The sequence below is a fragment of the Plasmodium sp. gorilla clade G2 genome (genome assembly GCF_900097015.1).
Source record: "Plasmodium sp. gorilla clade G2 genome assembly, chromosome: 9".
In the NCBI taxonomy this organism is placed as follows: domain Eukaryota; phylum Apicomplexa; class Aconoidasida; order Haemosporida; family Plasmodiidae; genus Plasmodium; species Plasmodium adleri (nom. inval.).
This window is the reverse complement of record NC_041701.1, coordinates 544,939-562,500: the sequence shown is the minus strand read 5'-3', so window position 1 is coordinate 562,500 and position 17,562 is coordinate 544,939. Positions and strand designations below refer to the sequence as shown.

At 16.8% G+C, this 17,562-nt stretch overlaps 4 protein-coding genes across 4 annotated transcripts; 3 read left to right on the top strand and 1 right to left on the bottom strand.

The window, feature by feature from the left end:
- Positions 1-600: 600 nt before the first annotated feature.
- On the top strand, positions 601-5,530 carry PADL01_0913600 (conserved Plasmodium protein, unknown function; the record flags this gene model as incomplete). Its single annotated transcript, XM_028681810.1, has 2 exons — positions 601-2,706; positions 2,831-5,530. 2 exons carry the CDS (start codon positions 601-603, stop codon positions 5,528-5,530), a joined length of 4,806 nt encoding a protein of 1,601 aa, XP_028538150.1.
- An 898-nt stretch (positions 5,531-6,428) lies between these two features.
- PADL01_0913500 (conserved Plasmodium protein, unknown function) lies at positions 6,429-8,009 on the bottom strand (the record flags this gene model as incomplete). Its single annotated transcript, XM_028681809.1, has 6 exons — positions 6,429-6,648; positions 6,781-6,941; positions 7,287-7,376; positions 7,477-7,590; positions 7,732-7,844; positions 7,958-8,009. 6 exons carry the CDS (start codon positions 8,007-8,009, stop codon positions 6,429-6,431), a joined length of 750 nt encoding a protein of 249 aa, XP_028538149.1.
- Positions 8,010-10,552: 2,543 nt separating this feature from the next.
- On the top strand, positions 10,553-13,007 carry PADL01_0913400 (met-10+ like protein, putative; the record flags this gene model as incomplete). The annotated part of the gene is made up of 2 exons (XM_028681808.1): positions 10,553-12,745; positions 12,942-13,007. 2 exons carry the CDS (start codon positions 10,553-10,555, stop codon positions 13,005-13,007), a joined length of 2,259 nt encoding a protein of 752 aa, XP_028538148.1.
- A 2,523-nt stretch (positions 13,008-15,530) lies between these two features.
- Positions 15,531-17,329, top strand: PADL01_0913300 (phospholipid or glycerol acyltransferase,putative; the record flags this gene model as incomplete). The annotated part of the gene is made up of 4 exons (XM_028681807.1): positions 15,531-15,914; positions 16,060-16,117; positions 16,262-16,836; positions 17,042-17,329. 4 exons carry the CDS (start codon positions 15,531-15,533, stop codon positions 17,327-17,329), a joined length of 1,305 nt encoding a protein of 434 aa, XP_028538147.1.
- Positions 17,330-17,562: the final 233 nt, after the last annotated feature.

Below are 17,562 nucleotides of genomic sequence, written 5' to 3'. Positions count from 1 at the left end.
TTATATTTATAATTATAAAAAAAACAGAAAAAAAATATCTAGTCATAATAAATGTAATAAAGCATATATTATACTTAAATAAAAATATATAATATTATATATAATATTTTTGAGACATTTTTTTTTTTTTTTTTCAAGGACAAAATAATACTTTTTTAAAGTTTATCAAATTGGAAGTTTAAAAAAAAAAAAAAAAAAAAATAGTTTCACATATTTATATTTTTTTTAATTTTTATGTGTTATAATATAACTACTTTTTAAATAATAATAAATATACACTTATATTTTTATTTTTTATGTGTCCATATATATATATATAAAGAAGATATAATAGTTGTGATTTCTTGATTCTTATTAATATATTTTGAAAATATAAATTTTTATTTTATAATTTCTTTTTAAAAGTTACACATTGGTCCGTTTTGTTTTTAAAAAAAAAAATAATAATAAGAGTAAATACATATACAGGAATAAATATATTTTTACATTATTGTTATATATAATTATGAAATAAATAAATATATATAATATATAATATATATATATTAAATATCTATGTGTGTTTGATTTTTTTGTTTTTGTTTTTTTTTTTTTGTTCTAATGAATAGTGATGATGATAATGAAAACCAAAAAGATGTCTTTGGAGTATTCGAGATAAATGATAATATAAAGGAGGAGGAGGAGGAAAAAAATGAAGAGAAAAAACAAAAGATAGATAATAAGAAAGAACAGAAAGAAAAACATAATAAAATGAATATCATTGATAATGATAATAATAATAATAATAATAATAATATTAAAAATAGTTGTGTTGTTAGTAAAATGTTAGAAGGAAATGATTTATTATCTTCAACTCACGATGAAATAAAGAATATATATGACTCATCTAATGATATAATAACAATAGAAGTAAATAAAAAGAATGAAATAAAACAATATGATTATTTAGAAAAAGAAAATGATAAATATATTTTAATAAATCTTAATCATAATAATAATAATTTCAAAGACCATATTATTAGTTGTAATAAAACAAAAGATAGGTGTACTCATCAGTTAGATAATAAAATTAGTGACAATGAGTTGGATCGAAATTTAAAAATATCTTATGATCATATATTAGATGACGAACATATAAATTTTGATACATCATATAACATGGATGATTTAAATTACGATATTATAAAAAATAAAACAGAAAAAAAGGATATACATGTTAGAGAGTATACTTTGAATAATGATAATGACAAGAGGGATATTATAAGCACAAAAAATAATGACGATAAGTTTGATAAAAAATGTGGTTTTCTCTTTTTAAATAATGAGCTCCTTAAAGGAGACAAAGAATGTGATATAAATGATAATATAATGTGTGATGATAATAATATTAAAACGTGTGATATAAATGATAATATAATATGTAATAGTAATAATAATATAATTTGTAATAGTAATAATAATATAATTTGTAATAGTAATAATATTTTTTATAATAAAGAAAAGCCATTCTTCATAGATACAATTAAAAACTTTAAACAAGATATTATTCATAATAAGATGTTTGAAAGTGTTAGCAGAAAAGGACTAATATTCATTTTAACTATTCAAGATGTATTTATTAAGAAGACGAAAAAAATTTTATGTAACAAATGTAGTGATGAACTACCCACCTTTAATAATATAAATAATATTTTTAAAGACATGCTAAAAATAAATATAGAAAAACAAACTAGCGAAATATATATGACAAAACTTTTAGAAAAGATAAAAATGGATTTCTTAAAAACAGAAGAATATTTAAAAAAACAAATAAGAGATAAAATACATATTATAAATAATTTGAATGTAAAAAATGAAGTTCTTAATAATACTATTAAAAAATATAAAGAATATTTTTATAAAATAAAAAATGAAGAAGAAATTAAAAACTCACGTATGAAAATTAATATTCAAAAGCAATTTTTAAATGTTACAGATTTTCTTTATCATTTAATGATGCATATATATTCTCAACTTACAGAGAAAAACAATAAGTTGAAATTTTTAATATCTCAATTGAAGAAATTAAAAATATATGATGAAAAAAATGAGCAGCTGCTAAAGAAAAAAAAAAAAAAAAAAAAAATATTAAAAAATAAAATAAAAATGAAAAAAGAAGATGATAATGATGTATCTAATATAAGTAATAGAAATGAAAATAAAAATAAATCAGATGTTTATAAAAATAACAAAAAAAAATATAAAAATCAAAAATATAACAATAAAAAATATTCTCATTATCATTCTGATGATAATAGAAGTTTAAATATAAGAAATACAAAAGATTTATTATTATCAAAGAAAGGTTTCTCAGATGATAATAATAGAAGTGAATATTCTTCTTTGAATAGTTCTAGTATATGTTTATCGAATCAGTTATGTCTCTCTGATTTTACACATATGAATACAAAGACAACATTGAACAGAAGAAATAAAAGTAAATACAAAAAGAATATAAAAAAGAAGAAAAATATGAATTCATATAAAAATGTGGAGGAATCTATATCTATAAGTTGTGATAGTAATGATGTCATAGTAGATAAGCAAAAAAGGAAATGTCACAATAATAGTGATAAGAATATACTTATAAAATTGAAAAAATATAAACATATGTATGAAGAGGAGTTGAAGAGGAATAAAACATTAAAATTTTTATTAAAAAATAAGGTAAAAATGGAAAATAATAAGACATTATAAATATAAATATATATATATATATATATATATATATGTATATTTTTTTTTATTTTTTTTATTTTTTTTATTTTTTTTATTTTTTTTTTTTTAATAGGATGACGAAATTATACAGATAAAAACTAGTTTCAAAGAAGAGTTAGAACAGAAAGAAATATATTTACAGGATGAGAAAAAAAAAAAATGCGACGATATATATCACTTAAAAACATTATTAGAAAAAGAAGAAATGAATAATAAACAACTTAACGATTTCAATGAGAGCTTAAAAAAAAAATTAGATATATCCGTATGTACTGAAAAAAATTTAAATAATAAATTATATAATTTAAATATGTTAATTACTAAAGAAAGAGATAAAAATAAATTTTTATTATTACAAAATAAGAGATTGAAATATATTATTACACAAAATAATTGTAGTAAAGATCTTATATATAGAAAACTAAATATGAACAACAATACTTTTTTGAAATATAAAATGAATTATCCTAATGATCCTATTTCTAATATTGAACAAAAAAATATATATAATATCAGTATGAATGATTCAGAAAATTATATATCAGATACATTTGTAGATAGTAACCATAATGATAATATCTATCATATGGATGATATATATTTACACGATATATCAGATGAACAAATATATGATAATTTAACAGATGATCCTTTATATAATGGTATTCATAAATTTAAAAGTAAAATGTTAAGGAAATATTCTTTAGGACGTAATAGAAATGTTTCTCAAAATAATCATGTAAAAAGAATACATGAAGATATTTATAATAATCATATGGTAAATAATAAAAATAGTTATTACAAATATTATTATGATAAAAATCCATATAAAAATTATCAAATGGATTTATCTTATTATAGTGATAATTCAGCACAAGTGAAAGAAAAACAAAAAAAAAGTTGTCTAAATATTAATTTAAAAAAAAAGAAGATCAAAAATAAAGACATAATCAAAAAAGGTAGCAAGCTAGTAAATCAGTTTGATGATGATGATGATAAAAATAAAAAGATAATAATCAAAAAAGAAAAGAAAAATTTTAATCATAATAATAAGAGAAAAAATGGAAACAATCATAGTAATGATAATATCATGACAAATACAAAAAATATAAATACCACAAAAAAAAAAATGTTAGATCATAATAATAATGAACAAAACATATCTGAACAAATCAGAAATGATATAATAAATTTTGATGAACACAATTATAAAAAAATTATAAATAATATAACAAAAGAAGAAAAAGAAATTGAGAAAATAAAAGATGATGATCTATATGCAATATTTATGCAGAACTGGAATGAATCAAGTATGTATGATAATCTTAAAAATGAAACTGATATAAATATTTCATGTTCTTTTATTAAAAATTTAAATAATGATGATAAGATATATATAAATGAGAACAATGATATTCCTACAAATACTACAACTACTACGAATAATATTAAAAGTTATAATAATATGAACATTATGGTTAATGATATTGATGGAGATCATAAAACAAAACCAGAACAAATAACAAACGATAAAATAAAAGATCAATTTTATGATGTATCAAAAAATAATCAAATAAAAAAAATAAATGATACAAATGTGGAAAAAGGATATAATGAAGATATTACAGAAAAAAAAAATATTCTATTTGAAAATAATAACATTGATAATAATCTTTCTAACAACAAAGAAGGGTCTGTTTCTCCAGAGATTATAACGTGTCATATTAATAATATAGAAAATTCAAATATAATTAACAATCAGAAGGAAAAAAATGATAATAATGAAGTACTTATGACATATGAATTGTATAAACAAAATAAAGAAAAATATATGCATATAAGTTTAAAAAAAAAAAAAGAAGATCATCATGAAGGTCAAAATAAATTACCCCACATGATTAATAATAATAAAAATTTATTGATTCGAAATATTTTATCAACCAACAATAATAATAATATAAACAATATGAATAATATAAATAGTAATAATTATAATAATAATAATAATAGCCCTATTTGTAATGAAATAATGAAACCACTCGAACTCACCAAAAATAATATTAATGATGAATATACATATGAAACTAGTTGTCATGATTTAAGTTTGAATAATAGTGTTAATGAAGTCTATAATAACTTAATAAATAATTATGATAATAACAATCAATATCACTTTTTTCAACCCTATGAAAGTAATAAGAGAAATGTAACTAATACAGATATTAAAAATAATCAGGATAATATGATACATGCAGAAATAAATGTAGCTACTAATGATAATACTTTTATGTCTATTCCAAAAAATATAGATAATTTAAATGTTGTAAATGATAATCAAAAAGAATTTTTTAAGAATGATGAAAATAAATATCACAAAATTTTGCCTAACAATTCTGCTATCCAAAATTTTGGAGTTATGTATCAGCCTGAACCAATTAATGAAAGCATAGAAGGAAAAGACAAAAATATAGATAACAAAATTTCTAGGAATGAAATACATTTATTATTAAATAATTTATCGTCGTCTAAACAGAATATATGTAGCACAAATAATATAGATATAAATCAACATATAGATAAAAATATAATAAATGACAATCATAAAATCAATGATGATTATATAGCAACACATGATTTTATGAAAACGGGTGGTATTAAATGCGGAACAAATTTGATAGATATTCAAAAGAATACTCTTCAAAATAATTCGAGGGTAAGAAAGAATGAAGAAAGAGATAGAGGTGTATTAAGCCGAATATTAAGAAAAATATAATTACCTTGTTATTAAATATTTATGAATACAAACATATATATATATATATATATATATATATATATATATATATATGTATATTTATTTATTTGTTTATTTATTTTTTCATGTGTAAAATGATGTGCATATTATATACTATATGTCAATTTTTTTTTTTTTTTTTTACATTTTGAATAGAATAATATACATAAGATATATAATATTTTTGAAATGATAAATTTTTTAAAATATTATTTTTATAACTTTTTAAATCTATAATTCATTCTTTTAAGAAAATCAAAAAAAAAAAAAAAAAATATTAAAAAATTGGATATATTTGTAATTATATATAAATAAGTTCATACACTTCAAGAATTATACAAATGATATAAATGAAGAAAGGAAGTTTTCATTTTAAACTATTTTAATTATATATATAAATATATATATTATATATATTTTTTTTTATATTTGAAGATTCAATATAATGTTTCTTTTTTTCTTTTTTTTTTTTTATTTAATATTTTAATTACACAGATATTAAACCAAAAAAAAAAAAAAAAAAGATAATATAATAAAAAAATATGAAGTTATAATTTATAAATTGTTAATAAAACATAAAAAATAATAATGGGATTAACAAAAAAAAAATAAAAAAATAAAGAAAAATACAATAATATGTAAATATATAAATAAATATATATATATATATATATATTATATATTTATGTATTCACAATTTTGTATAGTATTTTTTTTTTTTTGGACGGATTTAAAATAATTTGATATTTTCCATTTTAACATTTTTATACACAAAAAAAAAAAAAAAAAAAAAAAAAAAAAAAAAAAAATGATAATACAATATAACATAATATAAAATATATATACATTTAATATATATATATGTTTTGCTTTTGTTTTATGAATGTTTTGAAATAAGTACTTTAAATTCTTCATATAAATCTACATTTTCTTCACCAAAAATGGCTTGAGCTTTTTTTAATGTCTCTTCTCTTTTTTGTTGATGATTATTAAGTTTTTTAATATTACTTAAGAACTGATTGAATTGTTCATATGATAATCTACTACGAGCATTTCTGAAGAAAGCCCTTCCGTCTGTATTTTTCTCACCCAAGGGTCTACAAAAAGAAATAATAAAAATAATAAAAATAATAAAAATAAAAATAATATATAAAATAACAACATATATACATATATATATTAACATTTATATATATATATATATATTTTTTTTTTTTTTTTTAAATTACACATTTCCTATATAGGGAGAATTAAAACTTCCATTTATTATATTATGAGTATCTGAATTAACAATTTTATTAATTATACTTTGACATGAATCTTCATTTCCATTCATTTCCAACATTGTTCGTGGTGCCGTTGTTTGTAAAAGGTCATCAGCTGAATAATACTGGAAAAATATTAAAATGAATTATTATAAAAATATTATATATATATATATATATATATATAATAAATTATTATCTCTTATATGTTTCAATATATAATAATAATTATATATTTATATGTATAAAACATTTGTTTGTCATATTATGTTCAAAGTGTTATACTTATATTCTCTTTTTTTACTTATATATATATATATATATATATATATATAATTACATTTGTGTATAAATATTTATAAAATGATTTAAAAAAAAAAATTAATAAATACATTTATACATACAAATATATATGCTTTATTTCTTTTTCCTTTTTTTGTTTTTTTTTTTTTTTTACTTTTTTATATTACTTTGTGTGCGTCTTCGACATCGTGTTCTTCTTGTATGGAATTTAAAACGGCTTTCTTTAAATTCTCTAGTCTATCAATATCTCTATTTAACTAAAAAAATAAATACACAAATAAGTAGGAACATGTATATATTATTATGTTCTTCTTTTCTTCCTATTTATTAATATATTTTTTTTTTTTTTTGCTATACCTTTTTTATGGTTGTTATTAATTGCTTGTTTTCGTCAGCTAACTGATTTCCCCTTTGAGTAGATTCAATCAATTGAACCTCAAGATTGCTATATTTTTTTTGAATTGATGATAACTAAAAGTATAAGAAATATATTATATATATATATATAAATACATTACATATATGTTTAAAAATAAATAATATATATATAACATCACTCTCTACGTATTTATATAATATATATATATATATATTTTTTATTTTTTAAATTACTTGTTCTTGTTTTTCTGTTAATTGTCCTTTTAATGATCTTATCTCAGCCTCTTGAGACGTGACCCTTGTTTTATATGCATTTGTAACAATTTTAAACCCTAAGGCTAATTGTTCTAAGGAATAATTAAAAATATATATATATATATATATATATATATATATATACATATACATATTATATATGTAAACATGAAATTTAATATATTTTATTCTTTCAATTATTTACCATCAGCATCCGAAGGTAACCAACTTAAATCAGTAGTTCCAGCGTTTGTCATATTTTCAATTTATAATAACAAAAAAAAAAAATATATATTATATATATATTTAAATAATTGAATAAAATAAATTCTTTCAAATTACAACAATAAAAAGAAAATAAAAATTGTCTTTCAATCAAAATAAATATATGAACAAGTCAGGACAAAAAAAAAAAAAAAAAAAAAAAAAAAAAAAAAAAAAATTTAAATTATAAAACAAACAAAAAAAATATTTATTATAACTACAATAAGATACATACATATATATAATTTTAAGTACAAAAAGTTCTATATATTATTATTGTTTGTATTCATTCTTAAACATTTTAACGAGAATACATATGAATTTATAAGAAATACAGACAATATGAAATGTAATTATATTATAAATATATATGCGAATGTATGTGTGTTAATGTGTTTACATATATGTATATACTTGTGTTACAAGCATTATTTATTCACATAATATTATATATATATATATGTATATATATATGTATATTTATTTATTAATATATTCTTAATATGAGCTTTCCTTCACTTTATTATTTTATTTATTTTTTTTTTTTTTATAATATAAAAAATATATTTTACTAACACATATGTGTATTATAATCAAATATATAGTGAAATATATTCAATAATATATATTTATATATATATGTAATATATACATATATATTTTCAATTTATATGTGTGTGTACATAAAAATAATGTACATATAATATGTATATATATATATATATATATATATATATATATATATATAATATGAATGTATTTTATAATATTGTATTTTTTATTTTATCTCTTATTATTATTATTATATTATATTTCATATGACTTTGGCATAGGGACCATAACAAAAAGAAACAAAAATAAAAACAAAAAAAAATTACTTGGAGGTTGTATATATATATATATATATATAATAAATAATATGAATATGCTATTATAGTGCTACAAGTTTATTTAAGACAAATATATATATATATATATATATATATATAATAATTATTTTACCCCTACACATATATTATGAATGTATTTTTTTTTGTGTACACAAAATATATTTAATAAGATCACAGATAAAATATATATATATATATATTTTTTTTTTTTATTTTACAAAAAAAATGAAATACAAAAATTATTAATTCAAAAAAAATATATGAACAATTTTAAAATCAACTTTTTATTACCTTAGAGGGAGATTTAAAAAATATATGAGTAACAAATATTATATATATATATATATAATGTGTTGTCCTCTTTATATAATATATTATTTATACTATAATAATATTACATTAAACCTAATAGTGTTATTACTATAATGTATGTATTCTCCATATATAAATGTATTTATCATATATCTTATAATACGGTGCACTTAACATGCACAATTTTATATCCTTTTTTGAGAGTCAATAAATAATAGATATGAAAAAAAAAAAAAAAAAAAAAAAAAAATATATAAGTATATATATATATATATATAGGTAATATTTTTATGTTCTACTATTCTTAATAATGATAATAAAAAATAAAGAACTTAAAATTATAACGATCTTATAAAAAAAAAAAAAAAAACACGAACATTACTTTAAATGTGGTTTAAATAATTTTACATATAGAATAAAATAAGAACATTATATATATATATATATATATATATATATATATATATATATTTATTTATTTATTTATTTATATTTATTATGTTTGTCAATCAAAAAATAAGGAACTTTATCCTTACAATGATTTATATAAAATATATTAAAATCATATCTAAGTTATAAATTAAAAGAAAATTCTGGAAAATAAAATAATACTTATATTTCATAAATGTTAATATTCTTATTACATTTTATAGAATAACATCATATTAGTTAAGGTAAAAGATTAAAATATATTATTTTGATTTTTCTTTTTTCTCATTCTCCTTCCAAACATAAAAAAATATAGGTGCCAATTATTTAAAATTTTCATATCTATAAATTATTATATATAAATATAAACATATATATATATTTATATGTTGTTAGATAAAAGTAATAAATAATTTTTTTTTTTTTATTTATTTCAAAAATATGTTCCTTAATGATTATTATTTCATACGTATATAAATTATGTAGATATATTTTTACTTAATAAAAAAACATCATCAATAGTTAAAAAATTAGAAATATTTTCTACTTCCCATAGATTAATTCACATTATATCATATATATATATATATATATATATATATATTACTTATTTATTTTATATTATTATTATTTTATTTATTTTATATTATTATTATTTTATTTATTTTTTTTTTTTTGATATTTATCATCCTCTTGTAATATGTGAAAATATTTAATATGTTTATCTTGTTGCAGAAGGTGTTATATCTGAGCTTGAATTTTTTTATATATAAAAATAAAAAAAATAAAATAAAATAATTTTATATTTTATACTTTAATTTTTTTGTTCTCCTGCTTTTTAAGATATCGTAAATATATATGTATATAATATATATTTATATTTATATTATTAATTATGCTTGTTGATGTTTTTTAAAGGCGTTTTACTTTCATTGTACATATTTTTCTTTATTTCTTATGTTGAAATAATATTTTGCATAAGAATAAAAAGGAATAATTTATATAATTTTCAAAACATGACAAATTCTTTAAATGTTAAGAATTTAGATGATGTGAAGGAAAAGGTTAAATATGAGAAACATTCGTACTGCTTAGTACTAGATAAATATAAAGTAAATAAAATATTAAAAAACAAAGGAGCTAAATTCTGGCTATTAGATATTTATAAATTTCCTTCCGTTTTAAAATATAAAGAATATAAAAATCGTTTCATGCAAAATGATGATAGTGATAAAAATGCTCATATGCTAAATTTGATATATAATAACTTTTTAAAAAAAAGAAATCATAAAAATCAAAAGAATGAGAATTATAATAGTGATGATAATGATAATCAAACGTGTAATAATGTTAATATATTATTTTGTAACGATCACATTAAAAATCCATCTATTTTTAATGAAGAAGATTATAGACTAATTCCACTCAACGATTTTTTTATTAAAATTTTACAAGAACTTTTTTATAAACAAATAAAGGATTTCACACATGATGAAATGATTTATATCAAAAATAATATTAAATCTATATCTCATGAATTTAATGACAATTTGCCTGAACCGTACAGGCAAAAAGAGAAACAAACAGCTGATAATATTATCATGTGTGATGATAATTTGCCTGAACAGTACAGGCAAAACAAAAAAAAAACCGGTGACAACATTATAATGTGTGATGAGAATTTAAGTGAAGATTTGATAAAAGATGAAATAAATGAAAATGGTGATAATAATAATAATAATATTAATATTAATAATAATAATAATAATAATATTAATAATAATTATAATCCTTTGGATAATTTGTGTGAGAATATTAAGGATGATAAAGATGAGATAGAAATAATATATAATATGCACAAGTTAGAATATATTGAAGAATTATTTAAATTAATAAAAGAAGAGAATATAAAATTTCAGAAAGTAAAATTAGAATTTGGTTATGATAATATGAACACGTCAGAAATTTTAAGGAAAATATTTCCATCTATAAATGAAATAATACACAAGTTTGAAATAATAGGACATATAGCACATTTAAATTTTTGTGATAAATTGGAGTCTTGTAAAAAGATAATTGCAGAAATTATATTAGATAAGAATAAAAGTATAAAAACGGTGATAAATAAAAAGGACATATTGAATAATACTCACAGAACATTTAATATTGAATTATTAGCAGGTGAGAACAATTATATTACACAATTAAGAGAGAATAATATAAGAGTAAAACTGAATTATGAATTAATATATTGGAATTCAAAATTAAAAAAGGAAAGAGATCGTATATATAATTTGGTAAACGACAATTCTATAATAATTGATGTTTTTGGAGGTGTTGGTATATTTAGTTTATCTTTGAGTAAAAAAAGTTGTTTATGTTTTTCTAATGATATAAATGAACATGCATATAAATATATGAATATAAATATCGCAATGAATAAAAATAAAAATATATTAACATATAACATGGATGGTCGTGAATTTCTTGAAAAATTATTTAATTTAAAAATTTTCTCAAAAAATAATGACATTTTAACATTATATATAAATGATCAAAATCTTAAAAATATATCGGTTGATATTTTGAATAGTAAAAATCACAATGTGACTGCAAATAATAAAAATAAAGGCAAAGATATAAAAGATATTCAAAATGATAATATGTGTGAAAAGGAAAAAAAAAACACATCAGATAGAATATGTCCTTATATTGATAATGAAAATGATAATAATCAAAGACACACTACAAGTGATAATAATAATATGAATCAACGTGATGATATTTATGAACATAAATTGAAATATCAAAAAATAGGAGAAGATAATATTGAGGATTCCAAAAAAAATGAAGAAAAACATAAAATAAATATAAATTTAAATATCTATGAAGATATACACATATTAATGAATTTACCTCAAACAGCTTTAGAATTTCTTAATGTTTTCAAAAAATATAAAAAAGAAAAAAATGATGAACTAAGAAATGTGTTTATTCATTGTTATTATTTTGCAAAACCGGAATTTTTTTATGAACATGCAGAAAAAAATATATTACTTCATTTTAATCAAATTCCAAAAGATATTAAAATTACAGAGGTAAAATTATATATATATGTATATATATGTATATATATATATATATATATATATATATATATATATATATGTTGTATACATATTAATAATATACATTAATATATAAATACACACATATATACATATACACATATATATTTATATATATATTTATACATGCTTATAAATATTTTTATTATTCTCTTTTTTTTTACAGATAAGAAAAGTTTCACCTAGTAAATTAATGTATGTTGTAGAATTTAATTTAAAAGATTTATTATAAATATATATATATATTTTTTTTTTTTTTTTTTTTTTTTTGGATATATATAAAATTTATTTTAAATATTTTATAATATATACATAATTTTGGTAACTATATTTCTTTTTTCAGTTTATAATTTTTTTTTTTTTTTTTTTTTTTATATTAATTCATAAAAATTTGTTTATCTATTTATAAAAATATGATTACATATTTAAAAAAAAAAAAAAAAAAAAAAAAAAAATATAATATATTATATATATATATTTAATAGAAAAAAATAAAGACTTGCACATATACAGAATGATATGCGTTTGTAACGTTTCAAATTAATATATAAACATTTATTAACTTTTTTATAAAGCTTATAAAATATATATATATATTTTTTTTCATAGTAATAACAGCATTTTAAAACATAAAAATATAATCATTAAAAAAATTTATAAAAAAAATGAATATTTTTGTATATTCATTTTTTTTTAATTATTTCATTTTATTTTAATAATTTAATTTTTTCACAAAAAAAAAAATTCATAAGTAAAATGAAGAAAAAAAGAAAGACTAACAAAAACAGTTATATTTATATATTTTATAAATAGATAATTAAAATAATATTATTATATAAATATATATTATAACAATATTATATATATATTTATTATATATATAATTATATATATTATATTTTTTTTATATATATTTTTTTTATAATATAAATGTATAAATATATATAATAATATTATTTTTTATATGACAACAACTATATATTTTTTTTTTTATTTAATAATATATATAAATAATATATTAATAAAAAATTTGTTGTTTTCTTCTAGGAATTTCTTCTATATATTTTAATATATATATATATATTTTGTATTTATATATTTTATATATAAATTAATTATTTATATATATATATATATTATATTATATATTATTTATATAAAATAAAAAAGTAATTAAAAATAAATTATATGTTTATGATGAATCTTATATATGTAATAATTTATAGTTTTTATTACTTTTTTAAATGAACAAAAATTTATATATATATATAAATATTATATATATATATATAATATTAAGGTTTAAAAAAATAAAAAGAGGAATACGTATTTTTTTTTTTTTTATATATATATAATATATATATTATATATATATATATAATAAATGACATATCTATAACATATATTGTATATATATATTTATATATATATATGGCTTTATAAAAATTATTCATAAAAAAGAAATAAAAAAAAAATTACCATTTTTATAATATTTTTAAAAAAATTATGATTAGAAAATTTTGTATTATTAAAATATAATAATATAAAATTATATATATATATTTATTTATTTATTATTTTATTTTTTTTCTTTTTTAATAATACTTTGATTTTGATTTTTTTTTTTTTTTTTTTGGTTTTAGGTCTTTTATGATTTATTAATAATAAAAAAGAAATATATATAATAAATATATATATAATATATATATGTATATAATATATATATTTTTTTCTTTTTTTTTTTTTTTTTTTTGTTTTATATATTTTATAAAAAAAGAAGAAAAAGAAAAAAAAATAATTAATTATATATAATATATATACAATCTATATAAATTTATTGTTAATATTTTTTTTTAATTTTAAATTAAAAGAAAGCCAAAAAAAAACACATCGTTTAAAAAAAGACTTCATCAATATTAAAATATTATATATGTATTTATATATATATATATATAATATACACATGTTATATATATATATTATTATTATTATGTATGATATATATGTGCATATAATTAAAGAAATCTAGAAAAAAAAAAATAAAATAATTAAAAAGGAAATGTATTTTTTTTTTTTCTTAACATTTCTTAGGCATATATATATATATATTAATGTAGATTTATATTTATTTATGTATATAGTAATATAGACTTTTATAAGGTGATATTATATATATATATTATAAATAACATGTAAAAATTAGCAAATATATTTATTATTTATGACATAATTATTTAATATATGGTATAATATCCATATATATATATATATATTTATATATTTTATAAATAACATAAATTTAAAAATGAATAAGATATATATGTATATATTTAATTAATATAACATATCATTATATATTTTTTTTTTTTTTTTTTGTTATGATAAAATTTTGTTTGTTTTGCCTTATACGTTTATAATTGTATGAAGTTAATTAGAGATAATGAACAACGGACATTATTAACTTACATAAATGAAAAAATAAGATATATTAAGAATTAAAAAATATATATATATATATGTGTGTCTGATGAGATATTCATATTTATATTATAGATAGATATATGTTTTGTGTATTCATATATTTTTAAAATAATTACATATATATGTAAATATATATTTATATATATATTTTTTTTTATATATATACATTTATATATATATTTTTTTTTTTTTTTTTTATATATGTATATTTGTATGATACCAAACCCCCTCTCAAAAAAAAAAAAAAAAAAATTATTCTTCATAATTTCTCTACATGTGTACAGCTGAATTAAAGAAGGAAGAGAAACCGATAAAAAGAAAAATGATCAGGAAGCTGGAGTATCATATTATATCTTATATAATATTTGCTCTTCATGTGAAGTTATTTATGCATACAGTATTTTATACAGAATGGGTATGGGATATTTTTCATATATATTTTTGTACAATTATTGTATATACTAATATATTATTAATATATGGTATACGTATATATTTTGGTTTAAAAAAATTAAACTTAAAATATTTTCCCATAGAAAATATACCATCATGTAAAAATTATAAGAATAAAAAAAATATCCATCCGTATGCAGCCTTTGAACGTTTAGATTTGATACACATGAAATTTCTGAACTTGTTATATGGAATAATCTTTGTGGTAATAAATAAAAATATATATATATTTACATATATTTATTTATATATTTATTTATATATTTATTTATATATTTATTTATATATTTATTTATATATTTATTTATATATTTATTTATATATTTATTTATATATTTTTTTTTTTATAGGCAACATGGAGAATAGCTTCCATTTTTCTCTTATCGATGCTTAATTTGATCGTTTCATGTACGTCCAAAAAAAAAAAAAAAAAAAAAAAAAAAAAAAATATATTCATATATATAATATATGTATGTATATATATATTTATATTTATATTTATTTATATTTTTTTTATGTTCTTATATACCCATTTTATTATTCCTATTGCAGTGCTGATATACCCCTTTTTGAAGGGCAAAGGAGATAATTTGGAGAGCCCCATTTTATTTTTATATCTTAAATTTTTAAAACTTGTGTGTAGATTGGCTATATGGTTATTTGGAGTGAATAAGATCGAAAATAATTATCTCTGTGATAATGAATGGCCCAAAAACATTGTGTCCAATCATATATCTGCTGTCGATCCTCTTTTTTTTATAAGTGAACATGCATGTAGTTTTGTAGCTAAAAAATCGTTAAGTAAAGATCGTCTGGTTGGTCCCAGTGTTCTAGCTTTAAAGTGTGTACTTGTATATCGAGAAAAATCAGAAGATAGAAAAATTGCATTAGAGAGTATAAAAGAAAGACAATTACTAATTAATGCTAAACAAAATAATTATCCATCATTTGTAATATTCTCAGAAGGAACAACATCTAATGGATTACAAATTATTGAACAAAAAAAAGGAGCATTCAACTCCTTATTACCTATAACACCTGTATTGTTAATATATGATTATGATTTTTATAATCCATCATATGATATCATACCTTTCACATGGTGGACTTTTCTTTCATCAGCAAATGTAAAAATAAAGAAATATAAAATATATATTATTTTAATAGAATTATTATACATATACATATATTATTTTGTTTGTTGTTTTGAATATATATTTATATTTTTTTCATATTATATTAATATATATATTAATTTTATAATTTTATAATTTTATAATTTTATAATTTTTTTTTTTTTTTTTTTTTTTTTTTTTTTTTTTATATATATAGTATGACGGAAGTACATTACGTACCTATTGGTTGCCAAAAGTATACCCCCCTGATAAGGCTCAATATCCAGACTTAACAGATGAAGAGAGAATAAATATTTTTCATGATGAAGTATCAAAAATAATGTTTAATCATATGAAAAAATATAATCCTAGAGCTCCAAAAGATGTAGACGATTATAATGACTGGCCTGGGTCTTTAAGATTCAAATTAGAGTATTTTCAAAATGCCTTAGGTAAAGTGGCAACCAAACATTTAAATAAAGAAAAAAATTTAAGCGAAAAATAAAGAACACATATAGAAATGTACATACACATATATATAATAAAAACCCAAAGGGTACAATATATATTATATATATATATGTACTTATTCATATATATATATAACAAAAATATATGTGTGATATTTACATATATTTCAAGTGATATATATATATATATATATATATATATAAAGTGTTTTATTTTATCAATACATTTACGTATTAATTATTATTTATTTTTTTACTTTTTCATTTA